This window comes from Condylura cristata, unplaced genomic scaffold (assembly GCF_000260355.1).
Source record: "Condylura cristata isolate star-nosed mole 26May11 unplaced genomic scaffold, ConCri1.0 scaffold00013, whole genome shotgun sequence".
Taxonomy (NCBI): Eukaryota; Metazoa; Chordata; class Mammalia; order Eulipotyphla; family Talpidae; genus Condylura; species Condylura cristata.
In genome coordinates this window covers 38,363,696-38,386,280 of record NW_004567114.1, presented here as the reverse complement: position 1 = coordinate 38,386,280, position 22,585 = coordinate 38,363,696, and the positions used below count along the sequence as shown (strand labels likewise).

The 22,585-nt window shown below is 32.8% G+C and overlaps 1 protein-coding gene across 1 annotated transcript in view; it reads right to left on the bottom strand.

Annotated features, from left to right (window-relative positions):
• Positions 1-259: 259 nt before the first annotated feature.
• Positions 260-22,585, bottom strand: part of MAP4K5 (mitogen-activated protein kinase kinase kinase kinase 5) — a 93,658-nt gene continuing 71,332 nt past the window's right edge. Inside the window, exons 22-33 of the mRNA XM_004681882.2 lie at positions 21,310-21,389; positions 20,676-20,736; positions 18,043-18,045; positions 17,850-17,964; positions 17,466-17,524; positions 14,966-15,069; positions 14,375-14,552; positions 10,426-10,494; positions 8,908-9,000; positions 7,031-7,101; positions 4,106-4,161; positions 260-1,848 (exon numbers count right to left, since the gene is read on the bottom strand). Coding sequence (XP_004681939.1) covers positions 1,761-1,848; positions 4,106-4,161; positions 7,031-7,101; positions 8,908-9,000; positions 10,426-10,494; positions 14,375-14,552; positions 14,966-15,069; positions 17,466-17,524; positions 17,850-17,964; positions 18,043-18,045; positions 20,676-20,736; positions 21,310-21,389 — 977 coding nt within the window. The 3' untranslated portion in view covers positions 260-1,760. The remainder of the gene's footprint in view (positions 1,849-4,105; positions 4,162-7,030; positions 7,102-8,907; positions 9,001-10,425; positions 10,495-14,374; positions 14,553-14,965; positions 15,070-17,465; positions 17,525-17,849; positions 17,965-18,042; positions 18,046-20,675; positions 20,737-21,309; positions 21,390-22,585) is intronic.

Sequence of the window (22,585 nt, the reverse complement as noted above, 5' to 3'; positions counted from 1 at the left end):
ACTACAGTTATGTACCTGTACAGTTTAAGACACCTTTGATGTCAGAAATTATTCCAGACTGCACAGAACTGACTCCTGCAATACTGTTAGTATGGGATGATCTGGCTACCAGGACTGAGAGAAGAGGATATTGGTCTATGTATCCAGTATGTAAATATTTCCTGTTTTGACTGAGGTCCCATTTAATGTATCCCAAATAAACAGTCACAAACCTACTGAAATCATATCATGTACACTTTTAAAGGACACATACTTTGTATTTCATTTGTATAATATTTTATTGTTTGTATATTGCATAGTGAAAAGAACAGAGTCACAAGACTCATGGTCTGGCTCAACTACTTGCTGTGTGAATTGGGTCAATCTCTTAACCTTGCCAACCCCTTATTTCCTCATATGAGACATGGAGATGATAATACTACCTATTTTATTGAGTTGTTGCGACAGTTATACTGTTTTCCTCTTAAGTAACTGGTGAGAATAAACCCACAATTTGCTACTGTTAACCCCCTGTTCATGACCATAATGCTAACTATTCTCAGTAAATGCATTAGGGTAACAGGTACCAAAGTGACACTTTATATTTGAATGTTAATAATAGCAACAGAGAAACAAACTCAAAAATGGCCCTATCTGTTCTTATTTTTAGAATACTGGTTTTTATAATACTTACTAATACTATCCCATCAGGAATTCAATTTCACTTAAAGATGTTTTTTCTTAAATCTACTCAAAGTGAATATGTGAAAAACCCAAGATAAAACATGTAGTTCCTTTTACAGTGTCCCCTCTGGCATAGTATAAGTAAAATACATAACACGGGCAGATAAATACTCCCCCCTCCCATTAGGGATGATAATATATAATGATTAATTTCTTATGCACTGTCCCTAATATAAAAAAAAATCACAGATGTATTATACTGCTTGTCAAGAATACATACACATGGTAGTCACATTTAGATATACACACTGCTTCTAACAATATTTCAATAATCATTAATATCGTCTGTATGAGTCCCTACAACTATTTATAGTTGAAGATACAAAACTCTTTTATAGCAAGTCTGCATGACACTATATTACTAAATACTGTGTTAGACAAAATTGAATGTATGTACTGAACTTTTACAATGTGTTTAAACATCCCTAAGACTACTCTTAAAAAGTAAACAAAATTTTCATACATTATAAAAAAATTTAAGCTGCAACCACCCTTTGCCAAAAGTTAGATAGATAGATACATTACACCACTCCAGCAAAAGATTAATAAATAAGGATTAAATATTCTATTTTACAAAAACATACAGAATGGCCCTTGGAAAAGTGAAAAGCTTACTTGATAATTTCTTTATCAAATGTTCATTACAAAAGAATAAAACATGGTATAAAATGACAAAACTCAATAAATTTGTCTATCTGAAAATAATCACATAAATTGTAATCTAAAAATATCATGGCACCCTTGTTACAAACATAATTTTTTTTTTAAAAGACTGTGTTTCCTGGAACTAGAGGACTATTTGTCTCATAGCTTTTATTAAGCAAACTTGATATAACCACCACACAGTGGCAAGAGATAGAATAGCTGTTTCCAGCTACAGAAAATATTGAATTCTACCTTAAAGTACAGATCATTCAAGATATAACCCATAACAGTAAAGCAAATCATAGTGTAGGTTGTACTGAATATCCTTAAAATATTTTTGTTTTCAATAGAGCATATTCATTTTCCTGTCATTTGCGATCAGTCTCTGTTGCTTAGTAACTATTTTCATGTCCAGCCAAGATGTAAAGATTGCTGTGTGCAGTAGGGTTTTCTGTTGGCCTACTTTCCAAAACGACAACCCTGCAATCAAACCAGAACAAAAGGCTTAAGAATGAAAACAGACTAAGTTTAAAAAACTAACATCAAACCAGAAAAGACTACCACTGTTAGCATTCTCATATAATTATACAAAGATCAAGACACATAGTCAAGTTCAGTTTTATATTTTATAGTCTGAAAACACAACTGATTCAAAATTGATTAATATGAATGCTGAAACCATTTCAGGATGAGTAAACAAGTTTGTTTACTCATATACGCCAAGGAAAGGTGTATAATGAAGCTCTGGGATGGAAGAAGTGCTGGGAGAATAAAACAGAATTGTAAGAAACACATCAAATTGTTCTTAGAGATATTTGAGAAGTTTTTCAAAGGTGAAAATGGGGTTGATTTCCCTTATCTCTGGAAGAAGGGTAGAGAAAAAAAGTTAAATAAAAGGATCGACATTAGAAGTACCATAACATAGATTTAAACTGTAAGGAAGAGAGTTTGTGGGTAAAATAAAAAATAATATACCCATGCAGGAAAAACAAAACAAACTCTAGAAGCAGAAATGGAACAAGGGGAAATTTCATTAATACTTTATATATTTGAATGCATGAATATTCTACTACTAGCATGATATGTTGCTTTTTTAATGAAAACATATTAAAAAGTAACATGCTTCATATAATACATTACAGAAGAGTAGAAGGAGAAAATTAAATTACCATATAGAACATGGTATATAATATATAATAATCCAAATGCCTCAAGTTCAACTATTATTAATATGTTGACATACTTAGGGTTTCTTTCCTAGACTGAGATACTTACATTCAAACAACAAAAGAAACTCTTAAACCACTTTAAAACACAAAACAAGCATTTTGGTAAAGATACATATGTATATTAAGATTAAAGAGCTGTACAAGTGAGAAAATGCAATGCCCTAAAATAAGTAGCTTGTTAGGACAAACAGTGACAGAGAATGGGAAAACGAAACAAAGAAGGAAAGTGAAGGAGAAAATTCTGGGCCAAAGGTGAAAGGAAACAAGTAACTTAAGAGAAAGGTTTCTGCTACCTGGCCTCCATACACAGCATTCTCTCCTACTATGCTTCAGAAAAGAGCTATTCACTCCAGGATCCACTGTGTAAGCCACAACTCTGTCAGTGCCTCTGGGAGACGCAAAAGCCTTCTAGTCATTTTACCAGGTGGACCTCAAGTTCTTCCTTTGTTGCAGGACTAATTGCTAATTGCCATATTTCAGGGGCTTACTATTTTTTAATCACGAAGGTACTTTTCATTTTCTGAAACTCCTTTTTATCCGCACATAGGTTTCTTTAAAATTTTTATGGAGTCATAAATCCCTCCCCCGCAAATATTTAAGCAACGATTGTGTGACTAAACTGAAATGCAAACCAGAAGTTGTCAATGCCTTGCCTAAGAATTAATATATACTATACTACAGCCAATTTTGTTGTAGTGGTAACTCTGGATGGGAAAATAATAAGGAAAGGGTATTTTATTAGCTGTAGAGGTAACAATACAGACTCTATAGAATAAAATCTAGGTTTTTTTTTTATAAGATAAGACCATTTCATAACTTGCCTTTTATTTCTTTCTTTCTTTCTTTTTTTTTTTAAAGATTTATTTATTTAGGGATACAGAACTGTGGAGCAGGCCAGGTGAGAAGATTCACCAGAGACAGAGTGGGGTGCAGAACTGGCAGATGGACAAAGTACACTGCTGAGGGGAGCAGTGGGTGAGACAGACGAGCTCTGCTGCACCGCGTGGTTCACCTCCGAGACTGGGGATTGAACTCACACTGAAGTGTCTGCGGCTCGCTTACAGTATTGCACTTTAACCTGCTGTGTCACCAGGGTGGTCCTGTCTTTTATTTCGATGACAGTGACCACATGATTCCTTCTACGTTTGACTGCTCTCAGAAGCTGGATTGAAGATTTTCTGACATAAAAGCAAATGGCAGGGTACGCATATTCTACTGGATTTATAAAGTAATAGCAAATAGAAGGTAACACATCAGTAAAATATGAAGTATGTCATGATACTAGGGCATAAATACCTATATCAGCAAATTTTGTCTTGGCTGAGCACTATGTCTAGATGATGATCTTCATACTCAAAAAAAAAACTGCTTATTTGACAAATTAAAATATTCTCTATAAAGACGATGAAAATTTCCTTAAGTTTCTGAGTCTTCTAAGAGTTCTTAGAAACACAATAATGACCTGATGGTATTAAGATACAATAGAATTGAAACAACCAAATGAGTACCTGTCTGAGCCTAATAAGCGGAAAACTCTGGTTTCATCTGAAATCTCCTGGGTAACCTATGAAAGAAAATGCCTTTTAGTAATATCTTAGTCCCATGTATTTAAACAATAATTTAAAAATAATTTAGCTCGAATAATTATTAAGCAGAACAGTGATTTTCTGGTAGACTCAATTCCTCAAATTAAATAAATTTCAGTAAGTTTTATTCATTTTTTTGCATTGCCTACTAGTAGAAACTAACTGACATTTATGAAACATTTACTTTAGGCATTTTACTTAAAATAATTCTTTGTGATATGGGTATTCCCATGCTCTTGTGTCTTACACCAGTGAGTAACTATGGTGTTCCTCTGCTCTGTTTTCTCCAAAGCTGTAGAAGATATTCAGCCATACACAGGTGCTACTCCAAAATGGGACGTTTATACTCCTGGAGGTAACCCTTAACCAACAGGAACAGCAATTGGTGTATAAATGTACCATTTCCCTCCACCTTTAAATCAAGCAGTTCTGAGATGTGTTCTACAACTCTTCCTTAGTGATTCCTATGGGATTAAGTCCTGGTTGCCCATACTAGGAATAGTTTATTAAAGTGTTCTTGGCTTTTTGATCTTCTTTATCTTAATATTCCTCTCTCCATCATTTGTTTTCTGGAATTTACTCCCAAATAAAATACTCAAACTTGAGTCCTTGTGCGGCAGCCAAATCAAAACTGGAATATAAGTATAAAAATAGTTAGGTATCCACCTCACCCCAGTGAGAATGGCACATCTTCAAACAACTAGCAACAACAAATGTTGGCGAGGATGTGGAGAAAAAGGAACTCTCCTGCACTGCTGGTGGGAATGCAAACTAGTACAACCACTGTTTGGAGGTTCCTCAAACTGCTAAACATGGAGCTTCCCTACGACCCAGCAATCCCACTCCTAGGTATCTACCCAAAGACACAAAAACACTGATTGAAAAAGATACTTGTATCCCCATGTTTATTGCTGCTTTATTTACAATTGGAAAAACATGGAAGCAGCCCAAATGCCCAAAAGTAGATGACTGGATAAAAAAGATGTGGTACATATATACAATGGAATATTACTCAGCAACCAAAAAAGAGAAACACATGTCTTTTGCAGCAACTTGGATGGAGCTGGAAAAGATCATGCTTAGTGAGATAAGCCAGAAAGAGAAAGAAAAATACTGGATGGTTTCACTCATAGCAGGAGTATAATGGACCAGGCGAGAAAATAACAAAAATAATGAACAACCATATACCAGAGACATTTTGTGGGGGTGGAGTGGGGAATGGGATCAAAAACGGGGGAGGCGTGAAGGGAGGGAAATGCACAGGACTATGGTGGTGGCACATGGGTGATTTGGTGATGGGAAAACCACGGGGATTACAATCGAGATGGGAAAAAAAAATGTGCAAAATGATGTAAAAATAAACTTTTGTAATAATTAAAAAAAATAAATGAAAAAAAATAGGTATCATTATAAATAACTATAAAAAAGCCTGGTATCAAGGAATTTGCACTCTAGCTGGGGTGATAGAATGAATAAATTTAAATCAGAAAAATTAGATGCAGTATTAGTTAGAGTGGATTTTCAGAATAAGTTGAGAAATGTTCCAATCACTTGTAGATTGGAGTGACTGAATATTAAAATGAAAAGGTTGAGATTTCAGTCAAGCTCAAATTGAAGGAAGAGAATAAGTAGAAAGAGGCAATCAAGATGAGCTAAAAAAGGGAAATAATTTATACTTGTGAACAATCTTATATATATTTCTCACCAAGAACAACTAATCTTTTGGCAGTAAGTATGATTATAAACTTCATTGAAGCAGGGACCTGGTGACATTAGTGACATGAGTGAGTCAACCAGATAAATCAACATTCAAAAACAGCTGATTTATATCATTTTTCTCTTAGAAACACTGAAGCTCCACATTCATAAAACAGATGGAAATCCTACTCATTTATACATAAATAAGAATGTGGATAAAACTAAGTATAATTCAAACAAAAGATTTTAATCTTTAAAATAAGCCCACAAATTTGTGAGGTCATGACATGCAAGAATTGTAGTGCACTGACACAGTTAGGCAATGTTTGCTAGTATTTAATCATTAGGATTCATTCCTCACTGTGGAAGAGACCAAACCCCTTCTCTAGCATGAAATGGATCTTTAGCTAGAAATGACTTTTGGAGACCCTTCAAATCCACTTAAACAATTATGTAACTCTAACCAAAAAACTTAAATATGCCATGCCTTAAAAATGGGAATATAAATAGTACCTAACCCCCACTGGATTATTATAAGCTTTGAAGGAGTTAACACTGGTAAAGTGCCTAAGGGGTTGATATTACTTATAATTATACTTTAGTATGCTTTAATAATAGTGTTAGTTACTTCTTTAGATTTTCCTTGTCTGATCCAATACCTTTAATTTAGAATTTTAACTATATTAAAACACATAATATTAAAATCTTAGAAGTATTATGTTTTATTAGTAATGAGTATATACATTAAATATAACATTAAATATTAAATATAAAAAATAGAGTATTAAAACTATTTTACAAAATATAATTATATTTATAGATTATCAAATAGGCTTATTAAATTTAGAAAAGTTTAGCGGTTTAGCAACCATATTGACAAATCACAAATCAGAGAAATTAAATTATATGAACTGATATTTTAAAATTCATTTGTGGTCACAGAAAATTATAATAAATAATAATAAATAATAAACACAAAACTAAACATTATTTCAAGGAAAAATACTGGCAGTTTTGTTCTACAATTTCATAGCATTAAAGTTACTAAGTATAGTAATGGAGGCTCAGAAGTAAAAAGGCATATAGTGATCATTTCAACATTTAAAATCCTTAGTGAAAATCACTGGAGATAATTTTCAAGAATTTTACCTCATCCGACTTGAAGCTTTTACCCTGCATTCCATGTTTCCAGAAAGCCAGTACACTGTCTTGAAGGCATACTAAAAAGGATAAGGGAGAACTGAAGCTAAAGTAAAGCACACAGTGATTCACTATACATTTTCTTTAACTTTTTAATGAAGATAATGGAAGGCTATTTGAGTTTGATGCAAAATTCCACTATTTAGAGATCATTAAGTACCAGCATTTTTGTGGCTAAGTCATGCCCAAGATCAAATAATTTATTGAGGAAAGTCATGTAATTTCTCAAAGATCTGATAAGCTGGATATCAGCATATTAATTTCTCTTTCATATAACATATCTTTTGTCTCAGGTGAATAAAATCATAAAGACAGTGAAGTGTTCCATGGCATAAAAGTGGTCATTTAAGTACTGTCACAAACTTAGAAGCTATTAAGGAAACATCTTTTATTTATGATCACATTTTCCCAGTTACAAAATTAATGTTTAGAAATAAACCTGTCCCACAAAACATAAGCAATACATTGAGCAATTATCATCTGTAAGCCAATTCTTAACTGTTATTTTCTTTTCAGTATTCATGTGGGCCACAGGTCTCTGTAGTCTTTCAGGCCCCACTGCTCACGGGGTTCACAGATTTGAGTTAAGCTTCCCTGCCTTCCTGATGATGACTTCAGACTTAGAAATGACCATGACCCCAAAGTGTAGCCACCACATGGTGTGTCTTGGTCCCTCCTGCTTCCCACCTATCTCCTATACAACCTTGGGGTAGACTGAAGATTTTGGAGGGAAACCTGATCTTCTCTCTCTACTGAAAATATTGAATATTGGACACTGGCATGCAATATCTAGCACATAAAACATTAGGAAACTATAAAGGTCCAAAATTCCTTTTATCCTAGCATTTACAGAAAGTTAAGATTTTCTGTTTCAATAAGTCATATTTTCCAATTGTAAAGTATATTATTTTTATTTAAGATGTTATACAGAGGGAAGAACATACTTTGTGATCAGACAAAAATTCAGTTGAGAACCATTAAAATATCAAAAACAATACTCACAAAGTTTCTAAATAATTAAGAACATGTTTTTAAAAGTATACACATGCAATTACAAAATATTTTCAAGGCCTAAATAACCCGTCTTTGTTTTAACTATTATTGACTTATAGTAAAATCATATCTTAACGTGCTCAAAATTATCCAGCCAAGATATATTTTTACAAGTTCTATCACCTCAGGGGAATACTTACTGCTGTATTACAATCAATTTAAATGAAAGCAATAATAAAATGTAGTAATTTTTATCATTAAACCAATGAGTTCTCATGATTACTAAAGAGTAAAATACTCATTGACAAGGATGCAAATTAAAATGGTATGAAGTTTCCAAGTTCTATGGGAAATTATTTACAGATAAACACAAGTAATAAATATCAATCAGATCCTACATGGCAAATCTAACACCATTAGTCACATCGTATAAAACCTTCATGATTTGGAAAAAATTAGGAGAACAACAATTCACTTAACACAGCAAGGGAAACAATGAACAGAAAATTTTTAAATGATTTCAAATTTTAAATATTCAGAAAACAAAAGATTTATTACAATCTAGATCTGCACTATCCAACATATTAGCAACTAATCACATGTAGCTATTTACATTAAAATATAAATTCACTAAATTTTGAAATCTAAAATTTTGCCCTAGTCATGTATGAAATAATTAACAGGCATGGTTAATGGTTAATGAATTTAAGAGCAGAGACCAAACATTTCTATAATCACAGAACTATGAGACAGTGTGTATGTAGACAATTTTAAGTATAAAAATGAACAAAATATGAGTATTCTAAATGCACTGAGAAAAAAGGAGGACTTACCTACAGATTCAATGCGAAAATCAAAACTTAGCTCAGAGGCCAGTTTCTTACTTGATTTTAGTTTTCCTTGTAGATTTACAATTTTTACAAATTCTTTAAAAAAAAAAAGTCAAGACTGAGAATGCAAATCTAATAAAGTAAATATAATTTCACATTTGTGTTTTATATGGACACCAAACAAATTCTTAAAAAAATTCAACTATTTTAATTTTAGCATGTCCATTGAAAAATTGTCATTAATGTCTTATACAATATACTCCAAAATTATCTCCTTAAAGGCAATGTTGCTTTTATTTTTTATATATAATATATTAAATATCTGCATTTTATATATAATAAATATCTGCATTACACATAATGTAAATCAAATAAACAAATGAATTAAACAAAGCAAAAATAAACTTCCAGACGATAAGATCAATTAACAGTTACCAAACAAAGGGGGAAATTAGGGTGGGTAAATCAGTTATAAGGAATCAACTGCATGGAACATGATAGCCCTTAACTTTTAGTGGTGAACTTAAAGATAAATATGTATATGTGTGTATATATATATATTATATATTGATTTTTAATAATGCAGCCCTGAAATCTATGTCATAATTCAATATTATTTTAAACAGAAAAAAAAGGAGGGGTTACAGCTTTATGAAAAAAGAATCATGGGCAACTGAAACATGGGGAGAGGGGTTGCCTTATTTATCTAAAATATCTATTATAGCTTTATGATCTTATAAGGTATCTCCACTATGAAGCCCTTCAGACAATACAAGTTGGGACAGGCACACAGACAAAAATCAGTAGTAGAACAATTTTTGAAATAACCCTGAACATCTATGGGAGGTCCAATAATATAAAAAATACTGGAATGGGTCAAATATAACAAAAAATATAATCCCTAGTCTGGGTGATTTTTACCTTGAAGGAATCACAGCATAAAATAAAGTGGATTTTAAGACTCAGAATGTTTTCTTTGGAAAACTGAAATTAGACCTGCTGCTAAAAGTTTTTTTAACTTCTCTCGTGCTTATAGTACAACACACTTCTATCAATAACATCACTGTGCCTACATGAAAAGAATCACAATTAGCAGGTGAAGACATCAAATCTTAAGTACCTTAGAATCTCACTCTGATATGATTCAAAAAGTTCATGTTATATGACTATAAGTCATCATATTACTAATTCTTTTTATTAATTATGGGATATGAAAAAGTTCTCAGCATAATCTTATACAGAATGTTTTTATACAACATTTATCCCAATGTTATAGCAGACTGTCTGATATCTTATTTCCAAGTAGGCAAACAAAATAAAGCAAAAAATTACACTGAATGTATTAACAAGAAGACAATTCAGGTATCTATAGTCAATTTGTAGTCATTTTTTTCAAATAAAACATAAGCTCACTTAAGCTAGAAAAACAAATATCTTGAACTAGTTTAATAAAATGAATTGCATGAGAAGATCTGTTATATGAAATAGTATTTGCAGAATAAATTTGAAAATAGTACTTACTGTCTAAACACACTAAAACGGTATCTCTCTCCAACTGTGTCACATGAATGGAATCTAACTGTTGATTTCCTTAGGAGGGAAAAAAAACAGTTACAGTTATACAACATGTTTTAAAAAATCAAGAGATTAGAAAGACATGTTCAGGCTTTGTAATTTAAAACTAATCTTCCAAATGTAACATAAAAATTATAATTTGTATGATATCTCCAAAATATGTATGTAGGTCAAGTTAGCATGTTTAAGAAGCTAAGTTAAATATTATATTTAGTTATTAACATCTTAGCTAGTTCTAAAAAGCTTACAAAAATAAAATGAAGAGAAGGTAAATATTCAGGGATTGGGGAGAAAGTTAATATGCATGTTATACAATAACCAGATTTTGCTCTGTACTTTATAGTAGTCAATAATAAGAAACAAGAATAGTTAAGTGAATCATAGCACCCCTGAGATAAAAATGGCCAATAATTCAGAAAAAGTCAAAGGATTCAGGAAACTATACAGAAAGAAATTTTACTGGTATTGGGGTGGGAGTTGCTTTATTCAGAGGACACAGAGTAACACATTGTTAAAAAAATACCTTTCATCACTGTTGATATTCACAGGGCTGCTGCTTTTAATATGTTAGGGCATCCTTGCAAAATGTTTTTTAAACTATACATCCAAACATTAACACAAAATTTTATATACAGCTGGCCCTTGAAGAATACTGTTTTGAAAAGCACAAGTTCATGTACATATGGAATTTCTTATAAAAAGACATCATTAACTAATGGTATCAATAAATACAACATAATACCATAAATGTATTTTTTTCTTACTTATGATTTTCTTGATTACATTTTTTTTCTCCAGCTTACTTTACTGCAAAATGTAATACTTGATACATGTAATATGCAAAATATGTGTTAACTGAACTTATGTCATCAGTAAGACCAATAGAAGGCTAACAGTTAAATCTGGGGAGAGTCAAAGTTAAAATGTGGATTGTTAACTGCACAAGGCTGGCACCACTAACCCCTACACTTCTCAAGGGTTAGCTGTATCTTATTTTGAGGTTGCATATTGACCTTCCAAAGACCAAACACTGAAGAATACAGATCTATAGAACTGATGAACTGTCCACCAGGCAACACTCAAAAAATATCTTTTCTTAGTAAATCTATAACCATGAATTTATTCAGCAAATATTAATTTAGTGATCAAAATATGCCAAGCACCATCCTAGGAGATAGGAATATTACAATAATAAGTAAGACCAAGATTAAAAAAGTCCTGGGATTGTAGACTCATTTTAACTGTTACAACTGTTACCAGTTCAAGACATGGCCTATGTTCACCAATAAACACATTCGGTGGTGTAACTAAGAATCATTTATGAGAATGGAGAAGCCCAACAAAGGTAACTGCTGCTTGAGGGTGATAGGAATGACTACCCTCAAGCAGAGTCCTGATCCTCTTCTAGAAGTAATTTTTGTTCTACCTTGGACATTTTATAATAGATAATATACTTCCTAATATATCATCCTTTAAGATGCACCTAATATAACTGCAAACAATAATTGCATGAAATGGCTGGATCTATACTATTATTATTTAATAACTAGAAAAAAAGATGGATGATTGGGAAAAAATTTTCTCACACAAAACTAGCAATAAAGGATTTATCACAAAGATATACAAAGAACTGATGAAATTCAACAAAAATAAACAACCCCATCAAAAAATGGGCAGAAGAGCTAAAAAGATACTTCTCTAAAGAGAAAATGCAGACGGCCAACAAGCATATGAAAAAATGTTCAACATCACTTGTAATAAGGGAGATGCAAATCAAAACCAGAATGAGATACCATCTCACCCCAGTGAGCATGACACATCTTCAAACAACTAGCAACAACAAATGTTGGCGAAGGTGTGTAGAAAAAGGAACTCTCCTGCACTGCTGGTGGGAATGCAAACTAGTACAACCGCGTTGGAAAACTGTTTGGAGGTTTCTCAAACTGCTAAAAATGGAACTTCATAGGACCCAGCAATCCCACTGCTAGGTATCTACCCAAAAGACACAAAAACATGGATTCAAAGACACCTGCACCCCCATGTTTATTGCTGCTTTATTTACAATTGGAAAGAGATGGAAAACCCAAATGCCCAAAAGTAGATGACTGGATTAAAAAGATGTGTATATGTCCAAAAGATGTGTAAATGCCCAAAAGTAGATGACTGGATTAAAAAGATGTATATATACATATATTGGTTGCGGAGTAATATTCCATTGTGTATATGTACCACATCTTAGATCACTAAGCATGATCTTTTCTAGTTCCAAAAGGCATGTGTTTATATATATATATATATAACATATAACATAATTGGAACTAGAAAAGATCATGCTTAGTGAGATAAGCCAGAAAGAAAAGGAAAAATACCAGATGGTTTTACTCATAGCAGGAGTATAAAGGGCCAAGTGAGAAAATAATAATAATAATGAACAACTACATACCAGAGACATTTTATGGGGGTGGAGTGGGGAATAGGAACAAAAACGGTTGGGGGAGGGAAGTACTTGGACTATGGTGATGGCACATGGGTGATTTGGTGATGGGACGCCCACAGGGATTACAACTGAGATGGAAAAGGCACAAAATTATGTAAAAATAAACTATTATATTATTAAAAAAAAAGATGGAGCTGTTTGCCAAAAATTATTTTGGTTTTTAAATAAATTGATTTATAACTTCTTTTAAGCAATGGCTACACAATAGAAGCATGTTTCTATATGGGCTGCATTATTTTCATAATAAAACAATGTCATTTTCAGCTTTCTGTTAGCAATAGTAGGAGAGCATACATCCAAAAGCATTAAACAGTAAGTTAAATAGAAAGGTAAGTGCAGGTGGATAGTTTATTCCACTGGAATTCCTATTTTATTCTACTGGAAATTATGACTTGACCCACAAACATAGTCCAGTGCAGATAGGAATTGTTTTATACCAGACTGTTAACATTTTCAGCAATTTAATGAACCAGATGGCATACTTTAAAATTGGTCATGATAGGGGTATTTATACCACAGGAACAGGCAACTGCTACAAATTAGGCTTCTCCAAACTGCAAGGACACTTTGGTAAACATTTACCAGGGCACCACTGATTCACACTTGTTCTAAAGTGGCATTAGTGTGGGCTCTACATCAACCTAACTAGCTGGATTATACAAAAACCTCTTTATAATTTAGCCTACAAACAATCAAAGCCAAAGATATCTATAACTAAAAGCATCAAACTTATGATATTTGTAACAGACTTCTTTACAAAGTGGTAAAGAATACAACAATGGTCAGTAATGCAACGGGCATAACTAAAACTTGCTTTTACTTTTTAGTTCATATGTAAAAACGGCTTGCAAACCTGAGGTTACAAATGAGTTTATAAAATGAGTTCCAGATTGATTTGTTTCAATTTTAAATCATAAACTTACTAATCTTTTAAAGACACTGAGATATGCCTGATAAAATCCTAGGCTAATAAACCATTCTTAAAAGTCCTAAATATTTCCCTGTATCTTTAAATGGTGAAGCTCAGAGGCCACATCAAAGAAGAATCTATTAAAATCTGAAAAGTACTTAAACACAATTATTCTAATAAGTGTGGGAGGGAGGGTGCAGGGGGTACCCACAGGAGAAAAAGGCATTATCTCTGCTTGAGAAGCTGATAAAATTTGAAAAGTTTCTTGGATTTAGTAAATACAAAGACAAACTGGTAATAAATAACACCTTTAGATTTAGGAGGTTTGGCTGAAATAAATTATCTCAGGTAAATAGATGTAAACTGTAATCACATGATCCTCTATGCCTGCATCTTTAATTCTAAAAGAGCCCATGCAGATTGAACCCATTCTGCTTCTTTTATATACAAAAGCATCAAAATTTAAAAATAAGGTAGAAAACACTTACCTGCACCAATTTCTGTAAACCATGAAGATGCAGAGTTCAAATTGATTGTCTCAAACTGAACTACCTGATTTGATTCAGTGCCCTTGCTAATAGCTACACAGACCATAGGGTATTCCTGTTCTGGTATTACCAGCATCTCAAAAACATTCAAGGGACTTGGCAAAGGAAAATCAAAGTGCTGCAATAAATAAATGGCAAAAGTTTAATTTAGAAACAATTTCCCCATTAATAATTTTCTTTTTTCTTTCATATTGTTGTTGAATAAAATCTAAAGAAAGGCTTTTGTTTTCTTGATTGATCTAATTCTAGAAAAGGACTACCTCTAAGATGATCATAAAGCAAATGAGTATTTTATAAAAATATGCTTTAGAGAATTGGGTGTACCAATCTTCATGGCTGTGAGGCTTCTAGTAATTATTAACTAAGTTAAAGAGGAAATCTCTAGAACACAAAAACCTCTAAACCAAATAAATACCTATATATAAAACTATATACATGTTGAACCCTGGATAGTAGCAATGCAATCTTACACTTCAGTTTCAGTTATACAGTCGTATTTTCCAAAGAAGAAAAATGCAAACAAATATGCACCTTTATCAGCATGAATTTCTGCATTGGCTCATACCACTGAAGTAAAACAATTCCAGACTGTAAAGCTCCACAGAGGTATTTGTGTCCTGTGTAAGGATTTCTGACTGGAAAGAAACCAAACAGACATGTCCAAAATATTGAATACCTTATATAAAAACATTACTGATTTAAATTAAAAGCAAAAGCTGAGTTTTATTCACCTGAAAGCTAACTCAGGTGGTGTTAGCTAAAATGTGGCTTGCCACTAATACCAAAATATGGATAAAAGTGGAAACTATTTGATTAGAAAACTATTTCTGTTCACAAGGATGACATAGTGGGTAGGAAGTAAAGAAAAACAATGTCTTCTTTTGGTTTTGCTATTCTTTCCCCTTAACTTTCTCACCTCAATTTGAAATTATATACATTTATTCCCACGTATTTTTAATATACAACATTCTTAAAGACAGGACTTTTTTTTGGTAAGAACAGTATTTTAAAGCACCAAAACATCTAAATTAGCATGCAACCTAAGCAGCTGCTTCTTAAGTTGAAAAAAGAGGGAATTTAATAAGAAGGTCTAGAATGCAAATGAAACCTAGGATTTCATTTCTGGTATAGCTTGCTGTATCTACTTAAGACAGATGAAAATATCAGTATTTTACATCGTACTGAAGATATAACTTCTTGATTCATGTGTATAAAAATTCATGTTAGTCTTTGTTTCTCCAATTTGACTCCCATCAATAATACGTGGCTTTTAAGAGTAGTTATTTACAATAAATTCTATCTTACTATATTTATGAGTTTACATTTATACTTCTGATACCAAACGCTGACCTGATGCTCTCGAGAAAAAGTGTTTACCAAATTTGCTTATAACCAGAGAGCACTTTGTAGAACTATGTAACATGAAGATCAATGTTAAGCTTGCTGATTAAACAAAAATAAACAGGAAGTTAGGACACCAGGATCCTAGACAGTGTTTCTTATTAATGACATGACATAACATAACAAATATTATATTGAGAATCATGAAGTGGGATAAGGTAACTATGTGATACAGAGAATTTAAACTTTCCCAGTAGGTCCTGCCTTTGTCTTTTCTTCTGGGAGCTAAGCCCAAATTCCAAGAAATGAGATGGATGTGAGTGTCTTAGTCTGTAGCCTGAATCACTAGATAGTATCACCATATGATTTATAATGTGGGTTGGCAACACTGGATAGTTTTTTTTCCCCTCTAACACTGGACAGTCTTCGGGAGGAGGTTAAGTATGACAGAAAGATCAACAATGTGATTTAGGATAAGGACTTTGGGTTATGCAATGACATTGGGGTCAGGCATGTACACAATCAATAATGCCCATATGATGAAGCCTTAAAAAACAACAAATACTGAGATTGGAGTAAGCATCCCTAGATGGCAATGCTCTGTGTGTATTGTCATACATTACTGTCAGAAAAGCTACCCTGTCCATTATTGCATGGGGAAGATAACAGAAGCTCAGTTTCCCGGACTTTATACTTCCTTTCCCTGGCTGATCAACTGATCTAGGATATCATCTCTGGTATAGCTTACAGATATCTACTTAAGACAAGATGAAAATATTTATCTAATCTATCTACATGTCTACTTATCTACCTATCTACCTACCTATCTATCTACCTACCTACCTATCTATCTGATATAGCTTACATATATCTAAAGACAAGATGGAATCAATCAATCGATCGATCGATCAATTTCTCTCTCTCCTTACCTGTAATAAACTATACTGTGAATATAACTCCTTTCAGTGAGTGTTCTTAGGTCTGTAGCAAAAGTTTTTGGTATCGCCCACCCCCATCAAAAATTGTAATTGGTATCAGAAATTAGATTGATCGTGTGTGAACTGGTCCCTCTAACATCACAACTGGCCAAACTTCTGCAATATTAATGTTCAACATGCACTATATATTAACTCTCATATAAATGAATGCTTAATAAATGAAAAGATATTAGCAGAGATAAGTCTTGTATCTGGTTAAAACCTCTGGGAATACTGAGCTCTGAGAAAATTAAAGCTGTTATGTTCATTCATTTTTATGTCATGTCCCTTTCTATGTAACATCCTACTAAAAGTTCTTTAGTTCCTCACTAAGGAATACCAGGTGGTGTCATTAATATGTGAGATATAAAGTAATTAAACTAAGAGTCAGATAAAGACAAGCTTAAAAACTAGCATTTTGGAGCTGACTGTACAAAGGTGGGGAGGGGGTGGTGGATAGGTAAGAACAGAAAAGGAAGGAAGCACAAGGGACTGTGGTGGTGGACTATGGGTGAATTGGGGGTGGATGCTCTAGTGTGGTTATACCTGATGTGGGTATCCAAGTGTTAGCTCAATTAAAAACAAACAGATAAATATATAAGTAAATTAAAGCAAGCCTACTTTCCTTCCTATTTGATTCTATAAGTATCTTCAGTAATTTTAAAGATGTTAAAAGCTCTAATCATCCATTTTGAGAAACACCATTTACTTACCTATGCAACATTTGTGGCAGCCTTTTGTATCAGGAATCTTTGTTGTTAAAGCGAACTTTCTGAAAACACAAGACAATATAAATGTACTCTACCATAGAGGTTTCCAGTTGCACCAGAACCAGTCAAGGAACTTAAAAGAAAACTATGTTAGCACTCTGACCCCAAACTACCTGATTTTATAGGATTGAGGCAGAGTCTGGAAATCTGTATTGTAAAGCTTCTATAGGTGATTCTCAAGTAAACAAAAACAATGACTTTTTCATTTTAGATCATATGTACTTTAAACTACCATTCGAAATTAAGACTAAGGAGTTTTCTAGTGAGCAAGGAATATGTTACATACAGACACTAATTCCAATTCTGGTAGAATAAAAATGTTTTTACCTTGGTAGTATGCGGTCTGGAAACCTATGAGTTTGAATATGGGCAGCTAATCCTGGCTTTTTGGCTTGTTCAAACAAAGCTATAAGATTATGAGAGTACAGCTGAAAGGTTTTTCCTATAAAAAAGAAACATTTTTATTAGAACCACTTATGGCAAAGAAATAAAATTTTTAAGCAAAAGAAAACATAATTACCTTCTAAAATGAGGAATCCAGATGTTCAAAAAACCAAGTAAAATAGAAAACACACACACAAACACACACAAAACAAACAAAACAAGTTAATACTACTTTGAAATACAACAGGCAAAATGATTTTTAGAAAGTAGGTAGCATTTAATACACAAGATGGGTATATTCTGACTCAAAGGTGATCTGGGCAGAATACAGGTAAATTTTAATACAGCCAGCACAGAAGGAAAAGCTGTTAAACATCTTTGTACAATGGACTGAATTACAATGATGCACATGTAATTATTTTAGTATAACATTGGTTACACTTGAGGTATAAACCATTTATTAGTGATTTAGCAAGTTACCCTGGAATAAAATTAATAGTGAAAGAAGTTTTAAGTAGGTAACAGACTGAAATACTAAGAAAAGTAAAGCAAATGAATATCATAAGTTGTAAGGGCAACAACTTCCATATAAGCAAAAATAGCTATATTAAGCAGGGGAATTAGGGCAAAATCTTGGATTCCTTATTGTGCATGATATGGTAATGTAACAAAACAACTTGTTTTCCTATTAGAAAACATAAACATATATATATATATATATATATACACACACACATATATAGTGTTATTCTCAACAAAATTCTCTGTATTCCCTCAGAATACAAATATTCTAAGACTCTTGCACTCCTTTTTCTATTTCCACTCTGCTTTGCAGCTAGCTAGAGAGGCAGTTGAGCAACATGCATACTCTTAAGTAGAAAGTTTTCTCTTAGTCACTCTGCTATTTCCCTTCATTCGGTTTCATGGGTCATTTTATTTATTTTTTTTAAAGATTAATTTATTTATGCATACAATACAGGCAAGAGGTGCAGGGGCGGTGAGAGCATTCACCAGAGGCAGAGTGGGGCAGCTTTGTAGTGCTAAGCTTTAATCAATTGTGCCACCAGGGAATATCCTCATGGCTAGATTATAGAAAGAACTAGTTTACAGGTTACCTTTTCCCAGTTATTTTTATAAGTATGTAAGATGTTCCCTGTATGGTTTTCAAGAATATTTCTAAATATTAATATTAGATTTCTAAGTACGAGTTGCAAGAAAAGCAGTAAGAGAGTCAGAGGAAACTATATAACTATGAATTTGTTAAACACAATTGGATTTAAGCTTATTTTCATAATTACATATTAACATTTTATTAAACAAATTTTAAAAAATTGGGGAAGCAATTAAAGTAAATGAGATTCAGTACTCTTTGACGATCCTGTTTTTTTAGAAGCCATTTTTGCATATTGAATAATATGCTCTTTGAGAAGCTATCATCAGCTCAGATACACAAATTCTTGAAGAGTCTCTAGTAGGCAGTTGTTAGTGGAAGAGTTCAAGTTATATACACTCAACTAAAATGACAGAATTGACATTTTTGGAATTAGGCCACAATTCATAATAACCTACTAGTAAGTAAGTCTGTATGACAGCATTAATGCTTTAAAGCATAAGTAGCTAAAAGGTACATTTAATACTAGAAAGTGTGACAATATAGTAAATACTATGCCAGGAAATAATCTTCACATATGTAATCACATAAAGAATCTAAAAGAGTATCAAAGACTTGAAGAAATATTAAAAAAACATCATAATTTTTTAAAAAGGTTGATTTATTTATGCATACAAGAACTGGGTCACAGGCCAAAAGTGCAGGATGTGAGAAGATTCACCAGAGACACAGTGGAGAACAGTAAAGCAGATTGACTGAAATACACTGCTGAGGTGAGCAGCAGGTAGGACAGGAGGGGTCTGTCACACCATATGGGTCAACTCTCTGGCCAGGAATACAACTTGTCCTGCAGTGGCTGTGGATAATATCATAGCACTGTGCTTTTACTCCATGTGCCACCAGGGAGGGCCCTATCATAATGACTTAAAACTCAAAATGTATGAAGGGATGAGTATTATTTTGGTGGTTCAGTGCATTAGGATTGAGAAAGAGAAATACTTAACTATCTGCTCTACTATCAGAAGGAAATCAAGCAGCAAATCTCTAGTCATTTAAATGGAAAATAGGTTTTGTAGGTAAGAATTGAAAAAAGTCTAAAACACCACCCTCCTACCCTTAACAACAACTGAAAAACACATACACACATGAATTAAAATAGACTGTTTTGGAACCCACTTGTTTATAAGATCTCAAAACATCCATTCACAATTGTTAGCATGTGGCGCAGGATAACATGAATTCTACTGGAAAATAAATGTGCAAAACTACAGTCTGGATAGCATCCCATTTCACAACAATCTACTGAAGCTGTTATTCTTAACATTATCAAACTGAGCCTGAGAAAGGGAAAGTAATGTGCTCAAAACCACAGAGAAAGGAAGCAGCTCCATCTGATTCTTCCCCTTCAACTGGTAATTCTCAATGGAAGAGAGGAACAAAGACAGTGAGGGTAAAAGAGTCTGAGTAGAAGAGGGTGGCTTCAGTTTGATAATTACTTTGTAATTTACTCAGTTATTTAGATGCTAGACTGGCTGGGAAGTGCTATATTAACTGAAAAAAGCTCCCTATCAAAGGTAACAACTTTTAAAAATATGTATATAAAAATTACACTTCTTTGCTTGTCTGTGATTTTTTGTATTATTTTCACCCTTACATACCTGATAATGACATTAAAGTATTATTGATAACATAGAGCCAAGTACATTTCCGCGGAAACAGCTAAGGAGAAAAAAAAAAAGATAATTAAAATTCCCCAATTTTATTCTTTTATTATTTATTTACCAATTAGCCTCCAAATTCTAACAGGCTGAAGTAGCATAAATTATCATTAATTTACAAAAAGCTTTCATCATGAACATCTAAAAACTACAATCTCACTTTTTCATGTACATTATAAAAATGCACCTAGTAAGTTAATTTAAAATTAAGGTATTTATTACCGATGGTTTCACTCCTAGCAGGAGTATAATGGACCAGGCGAGAAAATAACAAAAATAATGAACAACCATATACTAGAGACATGTTGTGGGGGTGGAGTGGGGAATGGGATCAAAAACGGGGGGGGGGGAGGGGGGGAAGAGAGGGAAATGCACGGGACTATGGTGGTGGCACACGGGTGATTTGGTGATGGGAAACCCGCGGGATTTCCAATCGAAGATGGAAAAAAAAAATGTGCAAAATGATGTAAAAATAAACTTTTGTAGTAATTAAAAAAATAAAAAAAAATTAAGGTATTTATTTTATTCAATTTACCCAAACTAGGTTCTTGAGTAAAAAGCCAAGACCAATTACCTGTTCCATTGTTGCCTCATGTAGCTCATTGAGATTCAATGTGTAAATACCATCCTCAGTTCCAAAAATAATGTACTGATCTAGAATAATTGAGATAAATCACCAGAATTTACTATCATTTTTTCTGAAACCATTCATAAAAATAATGGTTTGATTGGTATTAAGATTTAAATAGTGTATTCTAAGAAAAATTATTTTCTAAAATTCATGCTACCTTTCCCAAGTGTTACTTTTACGAGCAAATATATTTACTTTGGTGTTTATCTTACTATACAATCCTTCCTTTCAATGTCATTTTCATATTCTAAAATTTTAAAATTTAAGGTATATATCTTTGCAAAACATATCAAATAGTCCTTGAACAAGGAAACTAAATAGAAGTTATAAGCCATAACACACCTGAAATAATAAACACAGTTAGTAACCAGATCTTGGTTTCTAAATACTATTTTCCAGTAAAAAGAACCAGGACCTTTTCGAGAGAATGATTCCAGGTCTGGGACATGTAAAGTATAAGATGAGCCTTGCAATTTTGTTGTCCAAGAAAATATGGAAATGCTCAGAAACTGAGGAGCATATATGAAACAAAAGGCACAGAAGCTTACACTGCTCATAAATTCTGGGAAAACTAGTGGTAAAGTAAATAATTATGAATAATGGATCACACCCAACAATTCTACTCCCAGGAATCTACTCAAGGAACACAAAAACATTAATTCAAAAAGATATTGCACCCCTGTGTTTACTAAAGCAATATGTTCAATAGGTAAGATATGGAAACAAACCAAACCCTAAAAATAGATGACTGGATCACGAAGATATAGTATATACACACAATGAAATACTATTCAGTGATCAAAAAAGACAAACTCATGCCATTTGCGGCAACACAGATGGAGCTAGAACAGATTACACTCAGTGAAATAAGCCAGAAAGAAAAAGAAAAATATTGGATGGTTTCACTTATAGGAGTACTGCAGGGGAACCAAATAAAGGATCAGAAAAAAATTAGAATAAATTAAAAAAGAAAAATTAATAGGAAACTATTAATCAGATACTCTGCAGGGGGAGGGAAAGGGATCATAACAGAAGAAGAAGTGAGACAGTGCATGAGTGAATTGGTGGTGGGAATTTTACAGAGGGACTACACCTGAGAGGAAAAGGCATTATACAAAAAGAATGACATAAAAAAAAAATATATATATATATATATATAAATTTTTAAATAGGTCATATTTCATTGAATAAAAAAGAATTTATAAATTTAAACTATAAT